This window comes from Eulemur rufifrons, chromosome 9 (assembly GCF_041146395.1).
Source record: "Eulemur rufifrons isolate Redbay chromosome 9, OSU_ERuf_1, whole genome shotgun sequence".
NCBI classification, from domain to species: Eukaryota; Metazoa; Chordata; class Mammalia; order Primates; family Lemuridae; genus Eulemur; species Eulemur rufifrons.
Window position 1 is genome coordinate 38,886,796 of NC_090991.1, and position 19,750 is coordinate 38,906,545.

At 56.3% G+C, this 19,750-nt stretch overlaps 2 protein-coding genes across 6 annotated transcripts; one reads left to right on the forward strand and one right to left on the reverse strand.

Moving 5' to 3' along the window:
• The first annotated feature begins 2,724 nt into the window (after positions 1–2,724).
• On the forward strand, positions 2,725–8,633 carry LOC138391603 (tubulin gamma-2 chain). Of its 2 annotated transcripts, XM_069481453.1 has the most exons (12): positions 2,725–3,049; positions 3,322–3,434; positions 3,635–3,802; positions 4,107–4,180; positions 5,711–5,726; positions 5,865–5,962; positions 6,301–6,427; positions 7,144–7,230; positions 7,350–7,499; positions 7,803–7,955; positions 8,039–8,200; positions 8,326–8,633. In XM_069481453.1, exons 1-12 carry the CDS (start codon positions 3,001–3,003, stop codon positions 8,521–8,523), a joined length of 1,395 nt encoding a protein of 464 aa, XP_069337554.1. In that variant the 5' UTR covers positions 2,725–3,000; the 3' UTR covers positions 8,524–8,633. The 2 variants fall into 2 exon arrangements, with proteins under 2 accessions (XP_069337554.1, XP_069337553.1); XM_069481452.1 differs by lacking the exon at positions 5,711–5,726 and having other exon boundaries at positions 4,107–4,175; positions 5,883–5,962.
• Positions 8,634–9,613: 980 nt separating this feature from the next.
• On the reverse strand, positions 9,614–18,189 carry PLEKHH3 (pleckstrin homology, MyTH4 and FERM domain containing H3). Of its 4 annotated transcripts, none has more exons than XR_011234847.1 (13): positions 17,585–18,189; positions 15,524–15,579; positions 15,104–15,183; positions 14,809–15,000; positions 14,564–14,721; positions 14,334–14,454; positions 13,245–13,551; positions 12,452–12,659; positions 12,099–12,235; positions 11,675–11,807; positions 11,044–11,477; positions 10,530–10,721; positions 9,614–9,994 (listed from the first exon to the last, which is right to left on the reverse strand). XR_011234847.1 is itself a non-coding variant. In XM_069481455.1 (13 exons), the coding sequence occupies exons 1-13, from the start codon at positions 17,744–17,746 to the stop codon at positions 9,818–9,820; spliced, it is 2,373 nt and encodes a 790-aa protein (XP_069337556.1). In that variant the 5' UTR covers positions 17,747–18,189; the 3' UTR covers positions 9,614–9,817. The 4 variants fall into 4 exon arrangements, 3 of the variants coding, with proteins under 3 accessions (XP_069337556.1, XP_069337555.1, XP_069337557.1); XM_069481455.1 differs by having other exon boundaries at positions 11,019–11,477; positions 12,108–12,235; XM_069481454.1 differs by having other exon boundaries at positions 11,019–11,477.
• Positions 18,190–19,750: the final 1,561 nt, after the last annotated feature.

The following is a 19,750-nucleotide window of genomic DNA, read 5'->3' on the forward strand; positions in this document are numbered from 1 at the left end:
GGGATTTGAAGAAAGTGTTCCCATTTCAGGGGGACTATAAGTTGGAATAAGGCACTGTTACTAATCACAAGCAAAGGTGTAATTTAACTCTCCTGTTTCCCAAGTGTTCATAAACTGCTGACAGCTTATTATTTTAAAGGAAGTAAACTGAGCTCTCCCAGGCTCACAGGGCAGGAGGCAAGTTTACTCTCATCTCTGAAGCCTTTCTCCTCACCTGGCACAGGACTGGGACAGGGTTTTGGCAAAGCCTCTGAAGGTAGCCAGCCCCCCAGGAGCGGTTCTGTGGGGGGAAGGGAGCCACTAGGCTAACGGCGTAGCTCCGACCCACCCTTAAACTTCAAAGGGAGTAGCCAGACCCTCCCAGAAAGGGCGAGGCTACCGGGTACTCTTGGGAGACATCGGAAATCTTCCGGGCCAGAGCTGGAGGAAGGGAGCTGGGAGACCCAGTGGGGAGAGGGGAGGGAAACAGCCAAGGCGGGGACCGGGGCGGGCGTCGGGGGAGCCAGAGTCTTCTAAAGAAGCCCGGAGGATTCTGGGCGGCGGGGACTGGAGAGCGGCCGAGTTCTCTTTTATAAAAAGGCGAGTGAGAGAAAAGAAAACAAAAAACCTCGTCTGAGCATGACTTTTGGCAATGGTGCTTTTTGCCAGCGCCTCTGCAGCGGCTCCCAGAGAAAGCCAGCCAGAGAGGGACAGACAGACCGACCATGCGAGCGAAAGACCGGCCAGGAGCGGCCCAAGTTGCAGCGCCGCTTGGAATGCCCCAGGGGGTGGGGGAGGCTGCACCGACTCCGCAAAAATTGGTTTGGAGACAACTGGCCATCCATATGGAACAGATAAAGTAGATCCCTATCTCACAGCACGCCTCCAAATAAATTCCAGATGAACTAAAGACCTACAGGGAACAAGCAAAACTATTACAGAGCTTTTGGAAGAAAACAAGGATGCATGCATGGCGCTGGGATGGGGACGTTTATACTCTAAGAGTATAAAACGTGCAAAACATAAAGGAAAAGATGGGTAAGTTAACATTAAAATTAAAATCTTCTCCAGTACAAAAGATAAGGCGCAAAGACAAGCTATGGACTGAGAGGATATTTGCATACAACGAATAATAAATTTCTATAATAGCTTAGAGCTCTAAGAGAAACTATCTGATAGAAAAATGGGCAAAGGCTATGAACAAGCAATTCCCAGAGGAAGAATCCCAAAAAGAACAGTAACAAGAAAAGTGAATTAACTTCACTTGTGATCATAACTGGATATTCCAACCATGAAGTTTCTCTCAGCATCCATGGTCTTGACAAAATTTGACTTCTGGTAACCCCAGTGTAGATGTGGCTGTAGAGAAATGAGGCCGCTATTGCTAATAAGAGTTAAATTGGTACATCTAGGAGAAAATATGCAAAACCTAGTAAAGCTGAAACTACACATGCCTGGAACAGTGTCCTTCATGTTCACAAGAGGACAACTCTGAGGTAGTGGGGAATAGCCGGGAACAATATAACTGCCCCTGTCCAGAAATACACTGATTTTATTCATCCAATGAAATACTACAAAACAGATAAAAAGAATGATATAAATCTGCATGTATCAACATGGCTCATCCACAAAAACATAATGTAGGGTGTAAAAACAGATTGCAAAAGGATGTTACATTCTGAAGCCATTTATATAAAGTTTTAAAACACACAAAAAAGTAAAGGCACAAAATCATGTTTGTATGTTTAAATTTTTCCATAATTTACAGTAAAACAGAAATCACAATGAGTTATCACTTCATACCCATTAGAATGGCTATTATCAAAAAAAAACAGAAGTACTAAGTGTTGGGGGTGGTGAAATTGGAACTGTCAAAAGAAAGGAGCCCGCACGGTGGCTCACGCCTGTAATCCTAGCACTCTGGGAGGCCGAGGCGGGTGGATCGTTTGAGCTCAGGAGTTCGAGACCAGCCTGAGCCAAGAGTGAGCTCCCATCTCTACTAAAAAAATAGAAAGAAATTATATAGGCAACTAAAAAGTATATATAGAAAAAAATGAGCCGGGCATGGTGGTGCATGCCTGTAGTCCCAGCTACTCGGGAGGCTGAGGCAGGAGGATTGCTTAAGCCCAGGAGTTTGAGGTTGCTGTGAGCTAGGCTGACACCATGGCACTCTAGCCTGGGCAACAGAGTGAGACTCTGTCTCAAAAAAAAGAAAGAAAGAAAGAAAGAAAGAAAGAAGCAAGCCAGTGAAAGAGCCAGACACAAAAGGACAAATACTTTATGGTTCCACTTGTATGAGAAACCTAGAACAGTCAGATTCATAGAGACGGAAAGTAGAATGATGATTGCCAGGGGCTGGCGGGCGGAGAGAATGGGAAGTTACCGTTTAATGGGTATAGAGTTTCAGTTTGGGAAGATGAAAAAGTTCTGCAGATGGGTAGTGGTGATGGTTATAGAACAACGTGAATGTACTTAATGCCCCAGAACGGTATGCGATACTAATAAGTGGTTAAAATGATAAATTATATAAATATGTACTGTAACACAAGAAAAAGAATAAAAATTTAAGAGAAGTTGGCTTGAATTCATCCCCTGGACCTAGCAGAGCCCACAGAGTCGCTCACCTACCTATATAATAGGTGACTGCATACACCTGGACCATCACGTCGACCTGGCCGCCCCTCCTCTTCTCTCCCTCACACCCAGGTGACGACCCCGCTGGCCCCCTTAAATCTCCCCGCGCAGGCGCGGAGCGGTGGGCAGGAAAGGGCGTGGCCTCACTCTGCGCTTGTGCTGAAATTCCAGCTGCGACTGCTTAGGGATAAAATGATGCCCAGGTTGGGCTCCGCGGCCCTGTGGCCGCCGAGGAGCTGCCCGAACTGCACACGCGCAGACCGAGCGCCCGCGTCAAGAGACGGAGGGAGCGCGCGCTCCCCACGTAATGCGCGCCGGGCTGCCAGGCATTCGTCTCGCGCGTGACTCCCGCCAGGCTGGGGCTGGCGCGCCCACGTCTGAAGAGCGATGCCCCGGGAGATCATCACCCTGCAGCTGGGCCAGTGCGGCAACCAGAGTGAGCAAGCGAGCGCCGGGCCCCGCCAGTCTCTGGTTCTGCCCCTTCGGGTCCCACCCAAGTGCCAGTCCCATTTCCCTTCCATGAACCTCCTGTCCTACTGCGCATGATGACTCAGACCAAGAGCTGTGCCTCCAGCCCTGGGCTGTGACAGCTCCCAGACCCAGGCGTCTTAGGTCCACCCTCTCTGGTTGTGACAGCCTCTGACCCTAAAACTGGGCTCCTCAGGCCTTAGGGCTCTAGCAGACCCGGGCATCTCCCCCCTCCCCCAGTTGGGTTCGAGTTCTGGAAACAACTGTGCGCCGAGCATGGTATCAGCCCCGAGGGCATCGTGGAGGAGTTCGCCACCGAGGGCACTGACCGCAAGGACGTCTTTTTCTACCAGGTGCCCCCAGCGACTTGGCCATGGCAGCCAGGGGCCCACGAGCCTGAAGGGAAGGGAGTGGCCTGGTACTGGGAAACCCGCTGGGCAGAGGGGCCAGGCGGCTCATTTGAGGAGGGAGGGCCAGAAGGAGCTAGAGTTGGGAGGACTTAGGACTTGGCCTGCCTAGCTGATTGGGCCCCCTCCTGGACTTCCCTTGACAGGCAGACGATGAGCACTACATCCCCCGGGCTGTGCTGCTGGACCTGGAGCCCCGGGTGATCCACTCCATCCTCAACTCCCCCTATGCCAAGCTCTACAATCCAGAGAACATCTACCTGTCAGAGCACGGAGGAGGAGCTGGCAACAACTGGGCCAGCGGCTTCTCCCAGGTGTCCAGGCGACCATCCCAGAAACCCTTAATGTTCTCACCCTGGGGCAGGGCAGGCTCAAGCAACCTAGGAATTTGAACAGACCAGATTGACAATAAATAAGAGACAAAGGGATGCCCTAAAGAGAGGGAAAGCCAGGGAGAGGTTTATGCACATTTGTGCAAATCATTTGCAAAAGTAGCATTTATGGGTTGAGTGCTACAGCCAAGGCTCTGCTTCAGGGTGGCAATAATGTCCCAGAGCAAAGTTCCTGATGCTCTCCGGAACTTTTGGACCAATCTTCCCCTTCCACGTTTCTATACAGGGTGAGAAAATCCATGAAGACATCTTTGACATCATAGACAGAGAAGCAGATGGCAGTGACAGTCTAGAGGTGAGGTTCTGCTGGGGGAGGGCAGTGAGTGGGGGAAGGCTGAAGAGTGCTGGGGAAAGGTCAGGAGTTAGCCTATGATGTGATGGGGGCAATTCAATTCAAACTCCATTGAGCATCAGATGTGGGATATTGAGGGGAATAAGACACAGTCCTTGTTCGCAAGGGGAAGTGGTAATCTGGATGGCAGCAGCTCCTTAGGCATGAGTCATTCAGCTGCTTCTCTCATTCTGAACCTTCCCAAGAAGCCTCAGCCTGGATAGAGAAGAGGCAGCCTTGAGACGCTAGTGTGTTGAGAGTGGGGTATGAGACAAGGAAAGCCTCTCCCCCAACTCCCAGAATTGCCTCTCTATCTCTCCTCACGCTGGGAGTGATAGTGTGATATATATGTTTTTGTGTTTTTCCACAATTCCAGGCTTACAGTGCCTATAACCCTTGTAATTTCCTAAGTGACTAGAGCAATAAGAGTATCTTTTGTTAAAATATTTGACCTTTTATCCTTGGTTTCTGGAACAGCTCCAAAGAGATAAACAATCTTTTGTTATTTATACCAAGCCCCTTCCAACCAAACCTGAGCTTAATGTTAATCAGGTGATTTTTGGAAAGTTCCTAGATTACCACTAGATGGGGGCTGGTTGCCAGGGAAACAAAATTATGCTCTTAGGGTTGTAGTTTATAGCCCCACCTTCACCCCCTCCTTCTAAGGAGAGGTGAGGGGCTTAAGATTGCAGCATGGTGCCTGTAATCTTAGCACTTTGGGAGGCTGAGGCGAGAGGATCCCTTGAGGCCAGAGTTTGAGAACAGCTTGAGAAAGAGCAAGACTTTGTCTCTACAAAAAAAATTTTAAAAATTAGAGGCAGGAGGATCACTGGAACCCAGGAGTTGGAGGCTACAGTGAGCTATGATGATGCCACTGCACTCTAGCCAGGGCAACAGAGCAAGACCCTATCTCAAAAAAAAAAAAAAGTGAGTTGATCACCAATGTACAATGATTTAATCAATTGTGCCTGTGTAATGAAGCCTCCATAAAAATTCCAAAGGACTGAGTCCAGGGTCTTCCAGGAAGATAAAAAGAACACCTCCACTTGCTGGGAGGGTGGTATACCCCAAATCCAAGGGACAGAAGCGCCTGTGCTGGGGACCCTTCCAGACCAGGGACTTTCTCTTCATCTGGCTGTTTATTCATAATATATCCTTTAAAATATCCTTTATATTATAATAAACCAGTACATGTAAGTGTTTCCCTGAATTTTATGAGCTGCTATAGCAAATTAATTGAACCCAAGGAGGGGGTCCTGAGAACCACAATTTATAGCCTGTTGGTCAGAGACACAGGTAAAACAACCTGGAGCTTGTGATTGGCAGTGGAAGTGGGGGGCAGTCTTGTAGAACTGAGCCTTCAACCTGTGGCTTCTGATGCTATCTCCAGGTACAGATGATGCTCAGCCTATGATGGGTTTATCAGAATATATCGTAAGTTGCAATGCATTGGGTTACATCCAATAAATCCCTCAGAAAGTTGAACCATCATAAGTCAGGCACAGTCTGCGGATAGTGCAGAATTGAACTGACTTGCTGGGCACCCAGCTGGTGTCTACTGCAGAATTGATTGTTCACTGATGTGTGAGGTATAACCACCACACAGCTGGTGTCAGAAGCCTGTTGTGAGAGTACAGTGGGGGAAACTGTGAGTTTGTTATTCCTATACAGGGTTTCGTGCTGTGTCACTCCATTGCTGGGGGGACGGGTTCTGGCCTAGGCTCCTACCTCCTAGAGCGACTGAATGACAGGTAGGCCTGTTTTGGGGGAGTGGGCATTAACCCTGGTTCCCTGGGTAATGGCTTTCCTTTTTGTCACTTTTTTTCTTGAGCTGGGAAGTGTGCTACTATCCCTTTTGAGTCATAGGGTTTACCTAGGGAGAGGAGGGTATCTGCAGAGTTTGCTGCTTGAACCTTATCCTTTTTGGCTCTGAAGACTCAGTTCTGTCCTCACCCCTTTTGTATAAGAGCTTGGTGGCCCTTGGAAAGGGTCGGTCCTTGTTGCCTTCGAGAAGACAGAGATGGGCAGTGATGGGGGTCCTTCCAATTGACTGTGCCAACCTCCCCTTTTCCCTCTTCCTCACCCTCAGGTACCCCAAGAAGCTGGTGCAGACGTACTCAGTGTTTCCCTACCAGGACGAGATGAGCGACGTGGTGGTCCAGCCCTACAACTCTCTCCTCACACTCAAGAGGCTGACCCAGAACGCAGACTGTGTGGTGAGCAAAGGAAGAGGGAGTTGGGGGCTTTGGTCTGTCTCCCCAAGCCAGTGAGTCATACACACCCTGCCCTTCCCAAGCCCCTGCGCACACAGAGAACAGAGGACCAACAAAGCCATACCTGTCAGCCAAATTAAGAAATAAGGTCCTGGCCTCCAAGCTGCTCACAGTCCTTTCAGGCAGCAAGACTCTCAACAAAGTGAATATACCCACCACCACCACGGATCCCCACGTTGCCTACCTAATGCCTGCTAATGCTTGAACTCTCAGTTCAAGGGTCACTTTCTTGGCAAAACCTTCCCTGACTACTCAGTCAAGGTCAGAATCCTCTGTGCATATTTCAGGTAGTTAACTGTAGCTTTCTGTTGTTTTATATTTAACGTCTGTCTCCCTCCACTAGACTGCAGGCCTAATGAGGGGAAAGACCACGCGTGTTTCCCTCTCTGTGGTCTCTGCAGAGCCAGGCAGTGTGTAGCACATGGGGCTACTCACATATTTCCTTACTGCCCTGCACGGTCCAAAAGTGTCTCATGATGCCCCAGAAACATTGCTTTCCCTTTATTATTATTATTTTTTTACTTATTTTTTTGTACTTTCCTTTTAAAATAACAAACCTACTTCCTGGCTTTAGAGTTCAGCAGGGACTAAACCAATATCTTATTTCTATGCCTCCTTTCTCCACAACAAGGTGCTGTGATTCTTTCCTGTCCCCCCAGGTGGTGCTGGACAACACGGCCCTGAACCGGATCGCCACAGACCGCCTACACATCCAGAACCCGTCCTTCTCTCAGATCAACCAGCTGGTGAGCCCCCACTCCTGGGCTCCTTTGAACTAGAAGGAAGCCCTCCTTGCTGAAGGACCATTTGGGGAAGGGAGGTCCTGCCCAGGCCGAGGCCCATGACATGGCACCCCTGTCCCCAGGTGTCCACCATCATGTCGGCCAGCACCACCACCCTGCGCTACCCCGGCTACATGAACAACGACCTCATCGGCCTCATCGCCTCGCTCATTCCCACCCCACGGCTCCACTTCCTCATGACCGGCTACACCCCCCTCACCACAGACCAGTCAGTAAGAGCAGCCCTCAGTGTCCCAGGCCAGGCTGGCCCTGGGCCCAGCAGGCCCTGGCCTAGCCTTTCTCTGCTCTCCGCTGCCCCAGGAGCTGCCCTTTTTGGCCCCCAGAGGTTCAGGCACTGGCACAGAGCAGGCCACTATCTTGCTAACTTGCTGTCCATCTTCCCTCTGCCTTTGGCTCTTGCCACAGAGACTATTCTACCAAGGGTCTGATGGGGGCTGAGTTTACTTCTCTGCCCGTGTATCTCTGGACTGTGCCCTGAGTGCTGGCCTGATCCCTGTGACCCACCCTCCCATCAGGTGGCCAGCGTGAGGAAGACCACGGTCCTAGATGTGATGAGGCGGCTGCTGCAGCCCAAGAACGTGATGGTGTCCACAGGCCGGGACCGCCAGACCAACCACTGCTACATCGCCATCCTCAACATCATCCAGGGAGAGGTGGACCCCACCCAGGTAGGCGAGGCCCTTTTGTTCTACCCTCAGCACCCGCAGAGGTAGAGGAGAGGCTACCCCCACTGCCCCTGTGCCCACCCCAGGTCCACAAGAGCCTGCAGAGGATCCGGGAACGGAAGTTGGCCAACTTCATCCCCTGGGGCCCAGCCAGCATCCAGGTGGCCCTGTCGAGGAAGTCTCCCTACCTGCCCTCAGCCCACCGGGTCAGTGGGCTCATGATGGCCAACCACACTAGCATCTCCTCGGTGAGTCTAGTCACTTGGTCTTCTTTGGCCACTCTGTTGGACTAGTCACTTTCATCTTCTTCCCCTAGTCCATTCCTAACTTGTCCTACACTGGCTCCCATTTTGGAGATTTTCATCTCTTTCAGCTCTTTGAAAGTTCCTGCCAGCAGTTTGACAAGCTTCGGAAGCGGGATGCCTTCCTGGAGCAGTTCCGCAAGGAAGACATGTTTAAGGACAACTTTGACGAGATGGACAGGTCCAGAGAGGTTGTTCAGGAGCTCATTGATGAGTACCATGCTGCCACACAGCCGGACTACATCTCCTGGGGCACGCAGGAGCAGTGATTTCCTCTCCACGACTCCCTCTGGACAGGAGGCACAGCCTACACCATGCCTGGCCCCTCTGACCCAACTTATTGACAACATCTCTTGGTTCATCTCCAGCACATGAGCTGGTCCTGCATCCTCCCTTCTATGCCCTCACTGTTAATATGCTTGTGATAAAGTAATAAAGCTTGATTGTCAGGATAGTCAGGGCTTGATCTGTGAACATGAGGGATGGTGAAGGCATCTCCATTTTCTAGGAACGTGACAGTATTGTGGCCTTTACCTCCTCTAACTTCTTACCACTTAGTTCAAGTCTTAGTGTGTCCACTGTTTCCATTGGCATCCCTCACCTGGGACCAGGCTGTTTTGTTGGAGTCAGCCCTTCTCTCGAGATCACAGAAGTTTCCTGGTCTGCTGTCTCCTCAGTGCCTAAGCTCCAGCCCAGTGTGGGCTAATGTTGCCCCAGCCTCCTCCACTCTGGGCAGAGGAGGTAGACTCTGCCAAAGTAGGGCCACTGCATTCTGAGCAGGTCAGGAAAGCCGGGACTCTGGATTCCCAGTGCCCAGGGCCATCAGAGTCCCAGGGATTCAACCCAATTCAACTCAACCTGATATGCAGGAACAGAGTTCAGGAGTAGGGCTGAACCCATCCTGCTTTCTTTCTCTGTGCCATAGAAATTCTTGGGTCTGTTATCTGCCCCAAGCTTCTCTCTGTTCTAGGCCCAAAGCAGAAGGCATACCAATGATGGACCCAACCATGGCCCAGGGTGGACATCAGGGTAAAAACAGGGGCAGTGCCAGTCCTGATGACTCACTGCCCTTCAGCCTCAGGGATGCCAGCAGGCTGCCCCTACACCACTCAGTGGAGCAGGGAGGGTGAGTAATTGTCAGCTTCCAATACTGCCTTCTTGCCAGCGCCACCCACAACCCTGTGGCAGCATACTGGACAGGAGGAGGTTAAATCCAGAAAGCCAAGGAGGGTGGAGCTCTGTGGTGTCCAGACTCCCCTCAGAGGCTGGTAAAAGCCCAGAGTGTGGGCGTCCCCAGGGGCGGAGCTCACAACCCTGGGGCTCCAACTTGTCCTACTGACAACACTCACACAGGAAGGGTTTGTGTAAATAAGGATTTTTTTTGCTTCTCTTCTACAAATAAATTAAGAAACAAACTAGAAAATTGTCCACACCCTTTGCAGCCCTTGGGTGTGGGGCGTGCCCTGTCCCTGCAGGGCCAAAAGGGTCCATGTTTCCCTCAAATCTCAGAGCAGTCCTGGCCCAGGCTGGAGGCAGGAGGGAAGTCGTGACCTCTTGGCAGGCTCAGTCCTGCAGCTGCCCCAAGCAGCCAGACTGTCCCTGGGGCTCTTCCAGGCCCGGGTACTGGCTGGGAGGGGAGGTGTCTGGCAGGTCTTGGCATGGAGGAGAAGGGCTGCTGCAGGGCCTCTCGGGGGAGGGGTTGGCTAAGTAGGCATTCACCAGCTGCATGATCTCTTCCACCTAAGAGAGGGCAGAGGGCAGTGTGCAACATGGGCCATTGGGTTCTCTTTTTCTCATCCTCCCTTCGGGCTCTAGGGCTCCAACTTCCCCACCAGGGTCCTATGTGCTCTGGCCCCTGCAACCCATCCTTCCTCATCACCATTGTCTTCCTCACTCCCTATGTGCCAGTCATACTTGCTTTTTTCTGCTCTTCTAACATGCCAAGTTCACTCTCATCTCAGGGTCTTTGCCTTGCAATTCCCTCTACCTGGAATTGCTGTTCTGCCAGACCTTCCTATGGCTACTTCAAATTTCATCCTTTTTGAGACTCCTTCCCTGACTACCTAATGCTGTGTCCTCTCCAGTCACTTCCTGTCACTTTCCTTTGTAGCCTGAGATTCCTTGTTTATTGTCTGACTCCCCCACTCTAATGTAAGCTCCTTGAGCTTGTCTTTGATCACTGCTGGATTCCCAGTACCTGGCCTATGCTTGGTGTGCAACAAATGTTTCATGTCATCCCTTCCCTCCTCCTTCCACAGCCCCTCTTCCCACTCACCTGGGGACTCTGCAGGAGGAGCTGGCTCTCTCCCACCCTCAGTGCCAGGGTGTGGGGGCCCATTAGCTGGCAGGCGGCCACATGGCCATAGCTGACACTGTGGATGGGCTCTGTCTCACCCGGCCGGGAGAGGGACATGGCCTTGGCTCCCAGGCCCAGGCATAGCTTCTGAGGAGCACCCCCGCCAGGCTCCTGCAGAGAGACAGGCAGAGTCAGGGTGGAAAGAGGAGACCCTGCAGCATTACTTTTGGTAGGGGGAGATGGCTGTGAGCAGGGAGTTTCCTGACCTCCCACTATGAGTCACAGCACTGTGGAGGTGGCTATGGCTCCAGGGATGTGAGGGCCCAAGGACGGGTGACTCCTGGGGTTTGAGATGGGCGGCTGTTCTGGATGTCGGGAATGAAGTGACTCACAGTGGGGGCCTGTGGCTCTGGGGCAAAGGTTTGGGGCTTGGGCCACCAGAGTCCCCTTCTCCCTTCTCCCCCTCACCGTGCTCAGCTCCAGAACGTCATACCGAGCAGCGCCGAACCCCGGACACTGCGCTGCCAGGGCCAGGTAGGCAGCCATGGCCTCAGCTCGGCCCATGCCCCGTAGCCGTTTCCAGCCGCCCAGCACAGCAGCCGCCGTGCCGGCGCCGCCTCCTCCCTCGCGAGCTGTGCTTCCCGCCGTGCGGCCCGCCCCGCCGCGCCGGGCCGGCTCCGCCCGCCTCTTGGCCAGGCCCGGGCTCCAGAGTGCCCCGGCCAGCAGGGCGGCGGAGCGGGGCGGCCTGGGGGCCGGGCGGGGCGGGTCTTCCCGGGGCGGGGTGGGGGGCGGCAGCAAGCGGTCCAGGCGGGGCAGGGGCACCCGCGGGGAGAAGTCGCGGTGCAGGCTCTGCAGGCGCAGCGCCGCCAGGGCGCGCAGCGTGTCGTCGGGCGGGGACGGCCGGCCCCGCAGCAGCAGAGCGTGAGCCTACAGGGGAGGTACCCGGTGTCAGTGCGCGAGCCGCGTCTATGCAGTCGCGAAAACACCTCGGGGTATGGAACGTGAGGAGGTCTCTAGATTAAAGCCTCCGTTGGGGTTACCTAATGATTAAATGAGACGACCCAGGAAAGGAAGGGTTCAGACTTGGGGGTCTGCTTGGAGGCGTGAACACCGGAGGTCCTCACCTGCTCAAAGAGGAAAGGCAGTTCGTGACCGTCTGGGGACAGCCCGTCAGGGTGCAGAGGTCCGTGAAGACGCAGACACAGTCTCCACCCAGAGTCCGGGGAGTCCTCCAGCCCAGCTTCCTCCCCAGCCAAACTGCATAAGAGAAAAGGGCGCGTGGCGAAGGAGAAGCAGGGCCACCAGGGCGCCTGTAGTTTGGGATGGGGGCGGGGCCCTGTGTTTGGGGCGGGGCCCGGGCGGAGTGGACCGCGGAGGTGACCCCAGAATGTAAGCTGCAAACCGCCCGCGGGCAGGGATCCAAGTGTAAACCAGAGAACATCACTACACACGCCAAGTGGCAAGCGTTCGGTAAATGTTTCTTAGTGATTGACCGAAGCTGAGAAATAGGTGAGTTAATAGAGAGCAGGGCTGGGGCTGGACATTTACTTCTCAAACCTGGTGAGCACGTCAGCCACGAGGGTACCCCCAGCCAGGGCTCGCTCCTGGGCCCCTCGCTGCTCGTACAGTGCGAAAGCATTGCGGCTCCGGGCCAAGCCCAGCCGTCCCACCAGCTCTCGAGCCACCTAGAAGGCGGAAAGGGAGAGGGGAAAGTCACACCACCCTGGGGTATTGGCAGGATTCTGGGAGGGGAAGGGGTCTCAGTTCTGTCACCACCTCTCCCTCCTTTGCCGAAATGTGAGACTCCGGGCAAACCTAGGGCCCAGGAACCGGGAAAACCAGGCATGAGAAGCTGGGAGCGAGGGGGTTGGGGGTGCAGGGGGGCCTTTCTGTGGCCTCACCTCCCCGGCTGTGGTGTGGGAGTCGATGGCCACCGGGCAGGCACCAGCCCCCGGACAGTGCACGGTGCACAACAGCTCCTGTCGCCGGCTCAGTGCGGAAATCTCTGCCAGCGAGGGCACCAGCTCTCGGCCGCGCGTCCGGCCCAGAGCTTTCCGGATGAAGCGCGCATATTCCGCCAGTTCCGAGTCTGGGAGTGCCTGCTCCGTCCTGGGTTAGGAGGAACCCTGGGATCTCAGTGCTCCAAGGGCTTTCATTTTCACCCTCCCTCTCGCCTTCTATTATGGTTTACCTCGTGGATTTCCTCCCCCAGCCCCCAACTCAAGTTCCTTGACGGCTCTGCTAAATCTTTCCCCTGTAATTCTTATGGAGCTGAATTACTTTTTAAGTCCCCTGGAAGCTCTCTCCCAACTGCCCCAGTCCACTTCCAACAGCCTCCGAGATCGTCCTTCAGGCTAAAGTCCGAAATCCAGCCACTTTACTGCGCTTTCCTAAGCCCTGGCGCTGGCCTCCATCAGCCTCAGCAAAAGTAGCCTTTTAATTATTCCTCTGCCCGAAGGAGGCGGGGGGGGGGGGGGGGGGGCGTATTGTAATTTATCTGCTTACAAGTGGAATATGATCTTGTATTTCCCACAAAGGCACTGTATATAGTACCAGCAGCCCTGACCTTGGCCAAGTACCTTCCCTTCTCTGGATCTGGCTTCTTCACCTACCAAACTTTTTGCAAAGGCCTGTCACTCCCTGGCAGCCCTGTAGCTCCCTCACCTTGGCCTTACCCCGCTCCTCCCCTCTCACCTCTCCAAATGCCCCAGGAGATGCCCCCGTACAGCTCTCCCAGGCCGGAAAGTGCAGCTCATGCAGGTGAGGAGCTGCCAATACCGCAGGGCGGCAGGGTCTTGGGTAGCTGGGAGCCCAGGGGGCCCCGCAGGGCCCGAGGTCTGCTTAGCCAGCTGCAGGAAGAGTTCGTCGCGGAGTGCGGGCAGGTCCCGGCAGGTTTGGAGCACACCCTGCATCAAGGGCCCGGGGCGCCGCGCCCCCTCCAGCGCCTGCAGTGCCAGGAACAGCCGCACCGCCTCCTCACGCAAGGGTGCATAGCCTGGACCTGTGGGAGGGTAGGGGTGGAGGGATGGTTTGGAGAGGGGACTCAGAGCTGCGCCCTGGGAGGAAGGCATGAACCAAGGGAAGGTCAGAGAGAGTATAAGGGGACAGGGGGTGGCAAGGAGGGGAGGTACGAATGATAGGAAGAGTGAAGGGAAAGCAATGGTCCCACAGAGCCAAACTTTACAAGTGGTAAACCCTTGCCCCCCAGGAATCCTCCCATCTGCATCCCAATAAGCCTGGACTTTGAGTTAGTAAAGTAGAGGGATAGACTAAGGGACATAGGTTCAAGCCCCAGATTCTGTAACTGGGTACTGGAAGCCATCACCACGGGCCAGAAAACAGACTGGATTAGGAGTCAGAAAACCAAGGTTCTCCCAGCACCCATTAATCCTCTAGCTTTAGGATCTGGGCCAGCTGCTGCCACATTTAGGGAGAAGTAAAGCTGAATGAGGCCAGCACATTCTCCCAAAGTGGTGGCTTTTCTACCACTTATAAAGGTAATATAACTTGGTCTCAAAGGTATAATGAAAAAATAGAAGAGGGAGTGTAAAATCTCCTGATGGAACATGGGTGGTCAGAATGAGACCCGTAGAGAAGGTGGTCAAAGGGGCCCTTTTGTCTGTTCTGGCTCCCCTTCCCCCACCTTCGCCAGTTTCTGGTTTCACCTTGAAAATGAGGAGCTGGTAGGCCCCTTGAGGATGCTTAGGTCCCTGCCAGTTAAGGCATTCAGATTCTTACCTCTGACCCACCCCACCGCATCCAGGGGACTTGGTGCCCACTCACCTGGGGCATTGACTCCATAGGGCAGGGGCAGGAGCGGGGCGTACAAGGCTCCACTGGTGTGCCTCAGAATTGGGTTCCGCCGGTAAATGAGGGCCACGGCCTCTGGGTCCCCACAACTTTCCTAGGGGCCAGGGAGAGGGTCACCATGATGGAGAAGGGAGCTCCCCATGAGCCCAGAAAGCTTTTGCGTCCACTACTCTCCTGGCACTTGCTGGAATCCTCTCTCTTACCTGTATGTCCCTGAGCAGTAGCTGGGTGGGGGTCTCCAGCGGCGCCTTGGAGGCGATCACTTCCCGCAGTGCCACCCCCCAGCGCTCTGCCTCTGCCTGGCGCGGGGAGCAGAGGCGGACGCTGTGCTTCCGGCCAGACACAGTCACTGACCACAGACCTGGGGGAAAGAGAGGCCTCGGAGGGTGATCAGGGCCGGCTGGGCCCCTGCCCGTGAAGGTAGGAGAGTCCGCACGAGGTCTCTCACCAGTCTCCTTGGGCCTGCGCTCTGGGCCGGTGACCGAGCACAGGCTGGTGAGTACCAGGCTCCCGAGACGCCGCGCCCCCTTCCCGCTGCTGCTGAACTGGTCCAGGGAGTCCCGCGTGAGCACGAACCAGGCCCGGCGCGGGGGCAGCCAGGGCCGCGCCCCTCCTCCGCGGGGCTCGCGGTACAGCCAGCCTGGTGCAAGGATGGGTGTCGAAGTAGCATCAGCGGGAGGCGACATTATCCCCTGGAGGGTTAGGATTGGGGGCCTCCAGGGTGCACTGAGTGGGGTCCCTACCTTTCACAACGACGTCCGGATCGTCCTCAGGCAGCCCCTTCTCCGGGATGAGGCTCCAGGTCTCCTCCCAGCTCGGCAGCCTGGGACAGAGGGGAGGGAAGGTTGGGCGAGGCTGCGGAGACTCCACTCCGCCTCCAGGGGGCTCCTCAGTAGGGGCTCCCCAGACTGCGCGAGGTGTCTGCTCTCAAGCCAGACACCCTTCCCCCCGGCTGTGGGAACCGCCAGGCCGATCTGACCTCGCACCAGAAATAGCCTGGACCCCCCCTTTCTCCCCGCGCCCCCGGCCGGACCGCCCCCCGGGACCCCGGCCAAACCACAGCGTCCGGTGCAGGGCCTCTCCCTTATTGCACAACCGCGCGCGAGGGAAGACGGCGAGGATGGGGGTCCCGGGAACGGGCTGGGGTCTCCATAGTAGCTCACCTGTCCGAGACGGGACCGCTCCTCACCGGCTGAGTCAGCGTCACGTCCAGGGGACCCTGGGGAGACAAGCAGGGAAGCCCTCAGGATCTGAGCCCTCCACACCTAATGTTCGTGGCTTCTGCCCCCAGGTCAGCGCTGCTGGGGGGATTAAGGAAGGAATCAAGGAGTGGGGTCATGATTGGGGCGAGCGCGCTGGAGCGGCTGGGCTCACCCCTCCTTCTGGTCTCTACAGAACAAGCTCTGCAGAAGAGCAGGAGGGAAGAAGCCAAGGATCACGCCTTGTCTCTGTTACCTTTTGAAGATACAATCAGGGGTGGTGTAGGGTGGAAAGAGCACTGGGCAGGGAGTCAAGAGACCTGGGTTCTACTACCAGCCCCACCACTAACTCACTTGGAAACTTGGCCAGTCTCCTCCCTTCTCTGAGCCTTAGTTTCCCCATCTTTGAAACCAGAGAGGTGAATGAAGTCCCTTCTGGCTCTGGCAGGCTTGAAGTCACCCCCTCCTCATTTTCCCCTCACCTACTCTGCCTCCTTGGCCAGGGGAGGATAGGTGGGGGGCACAGAGGTGAAGGAAGGGAAGAGGAACTCTTTCAGTATAGGGCTTTCTCCAAGAGCTTCTTATATTGTCCCACAGACAGCCCTGAGACTCAAGGGTGAGCAGAGACCCTGCCCTTTGCTGGGGCTCAGGAAGGGTGGGCCTGGCCAAGGAATGGCACACACTCTGGAGGCAGGTGTAGTTCGAGTTTTGCCCTTCCCCCACCACCCCTCCCCCCTCAACTTCAACTGTAGACTGGGGTCTGAGAGAGGCCACAAACCCGACCCGAAGGCCAGCCAGGCGGGAATTGTGCCATCCTCATATTGCGCCCAGACTGCTAGAGACGGGAGGGGGAGGGGGGGGAGGGGGGCCAGGGACACCTGTCCCCAAGCTCCCGGGAGGGGGGTGGAGGTGGAGCATGAGGGAGGCAGTGGCCTGGTTGACAGAGCCAACCCTGCCCAGGCTGGAAGCTTGGGGACGTCTGGGTCCTGCACCTTCCCTAGGTGAACAGTCACCTATTTTCTGGAGGGTCTGTGCAAAGGGGCTCTCAGCCACACCACCATGGGGGCAGGTACTGACCACCCTCTTGACCAACTCCCCTAATCGCAGCCCCCTGATTCTCTCCCTCCCCCCCCCCTATATTTATCCACCCTCCGCCTCCGCCAGGTGCTGGCCCGAGCCCTGGAGGCAGCAGCGGCGCAGCCAGCCCCACCCGGGCACCGAGCCACCCGGCCTGTTGGAGACCCCTGAGTGGGGGATGGCAGCATGACCCCGGCCACAGCACACAGGAGTCTGGTCGCCTGTGTGCAAGGGCATGGGGAATATTAGGGATGTTAGGGGATGGAAGTCTCCCACACCAATTGTGCCTCAGTTTCTCCACGGGGAGATTTGACAAAACCAGGCAACCAAATGTCCCTCACCATCCCCTCAGGGATTTCCCAGGAGCCTCACCAGGGAAGGCCAAGAGTTCTGTCCTGAGTGGTAGGGTAATGATGAGGGGTCCTCAAAGAGCCATGGCCCCCAGCTCCCTCTCGATGGGGTCCCCACCACAGACCCCAAAGCTCGGACGCCTTCTTCCCCTCGACCAGGTCCTCGCAGCAGGAGCTCCCGCATCTGGCCCCAGCGCTCAAGAATTGGGAGCGGAGGGGACCCAGGCGTTCGAGCCGCCCAGCCGGCCTCGCCACATTCCTCGGCGCTGGCAGAGGCGGAAGGAGACGGGATGGGACGCGGGCCCGGCAGGGAAGGGAGAGGCAGGGCCAGGTCGGGCCACGCGTGACGCCTCCCCTGCCTCAGGGGCCCCAGCAGGTGGACAGCGCCCAGCGTGCGGCGCGAGGCCCACAGGCACGTCCAGAGCAGGGCTGCTGTTGCTTGAGCTCCCAGGGGCTTTGGACCCCAGGCAAAAACCTCCCTGACGTCCCCAGTTCGCCAAGCGCGCGGCGTTTGGCTGGAGTCTGGAGCGGGATCAGGCGTGAGGGCTGGTTATAGTGAGAGGGAATGAGACGAGGCTCCAAACCCCCCGGGACTTACCCTCCCGCCGCCCGCTGGACTCGGGGTCCGTAGCTCAAAGGTCTCCTCGTCCTCGTCCTCCTCCCCGTCCCCGCTAAGCTCGCCGTCCCCGTAGTCCCGGTGCAGAAGAGTGAAGCCTCGACGGCAGCAGAGGAGCCACCACAATCCCCCGGGGAGAGGCATCCGGGCGAGGAGCCGGGGGATGGGGGCGCGGGCAGCAGCGGCCAAGCAGCAGGGGGTCGGAGAAACTGGCGCAGCTCCTACCCAAGCAGGGAAAGATGAGGTGGGAGGGAGGGAGGAGAGGGGCACAAGGAGGAGGCAATGTCCGGCGCTGGGGTGCAAGGAGACGCTAGCCAGAGTCTGAGGGGGGCTCAGTGTCTGGGCCCCCAGAGGGGGAGGGGGAAAAGCGTCCAGGGCCGGGGCAGAGGAGGGAGTAATGTCCGGAGCTGGGAAGTAGTGTCCGTCGTAGTGTCCAGATTTGCGGGGGGCAGTGTCCGGTGCAGTGTCCGAGGTGGGCAGTTGTCCAAGCTCCAGGGAGGGTCGTGTCCGGTAGGGCGTCCGGTGACCGGGGCCCGGGCCGCGCGCGCTGCGCTCCCTGCAGCCCCCGGACTGGCGCGCTGGGGGCGCGAGCACAGAGCTGGGACCCCGCCTCCCCAGCCCCCTCCCTCCCGGAGGCCCCCCCCTTCCCTCTTCTTTCTCTCCTCCCTTCTTTACAAGGCAGGGTCCAGGTTTCGTCACAGCCTCCTCTGCCCAATCCCTGTGCCTGGCGCCGGGCGCGGCCGCCAATCAAACAGCTGAAATCGCGGCGGGTTGCATCATGTGCCCCTGGCTTGGTGACAGCGGGGAGGGGCGGGGGAGTAGGGAGGGAGAGGACGGTGCGATGTTAGCCACGCCCCAGTCTCTGAGGTCGGACACGGGGTGCTAGTGACGTCACGGAAGCCCGCCTTCATGCTCTTGTTTTAACTCTTGGCTCACCGACCAACAAATTAAAAACCCTCTAGAGGAGTTTTGGAGAACGGAAGGCACAGGGCTTAGAAGAAAGCCCAACTGCTGCCCTGTGAACCCTGTCTCATCTCAGGGTCCCTGAGGAAGCAAAGAGCCTTAGCTACCCAGAGAATGTCCAGACCTGCGCCGGACACAGCTCTAGAGCTGGCTCGCCACCCCTGGGGTGAAGGAGTCCAGTTCCTAGGTCTGAGTCACCTCCTTTTTGAAGTGAAGAAGTTGAGGCAGGGACTCCGGGAAGGCACAGACCTGGGCTGGAAAGAAAATCGAATTCAGAGTGCACAGCTCACCGAACTCAGGTGGGGAGAGTGCCTTGGGATTCTGGGGAATTTTGTGGTCTCCGAATAGAGTGGAGGCCTCCCAGGACGAATATCCTGCGGTTCTGTATAAGAAGGGGTTAACCTAGACACTAGGCGGCCGGGGCGGGGCCGCGGGGACAGCGGGCGCGCGCGCGTTGCTGACTCAGCGGCGATTCCCGCGGTCTCTGGCGGAGGGTTCCAGGTCAGCCCCCAGTGCGGGACCCTTGAGGATCGGCGCGGACCGCGGGCCTTCCCTGGATCCTAGCCCCTAGAGGCAGTGGCTCTCGGTCTCAGCCGCCCGGGGCTCTGGGAAGGACTGCTAGCCCGGGCTGGGCTGGGCGGGGCGGGGCGGGGCGGGACAGGGCGGGGCGGTCAGGCAGCGCCTCCCTTGAGACCTCATGGCCCCGCCCCGCCCATCTAGCCCCTAGACTCCTGGCTGGAGCCGTGGGGACCGCTTTGCTGACCGGATATTAAACTGCGAGAATTGTCGCACGTGAACACTATCCTGCCCGTTGTGACTGTGTAAAACAAAGACCAGGAATCAATCTGATGGTCTCTAGAGGCCATCTCGGCCGTGCCCTCTCTCCGGATGAGAGTGGCCTGTGCAGAGATTTCCTAGGAATGGAGACACCACCACAACCATCTGCTCTTTTTTCCATCTGGATCCCAGGCCCTTGCCTGCAGAGAAGTTCTTTTCAATGTCTAACCTCTCTCTTTCCGACCAGCTCAGTGCATTTCCTCTGACCCAGTCCCCAGAGACGATGGAGAACAGCAAGCCAGTCCCACCCCCACCACGCCCATGATACCTACTTTTTGGGAATTTGCAAAGTGCAATTCTCTCTTTGGTTTTTCTCCAAGGTGAAAAACTCAACTTTCTAAATTGCTT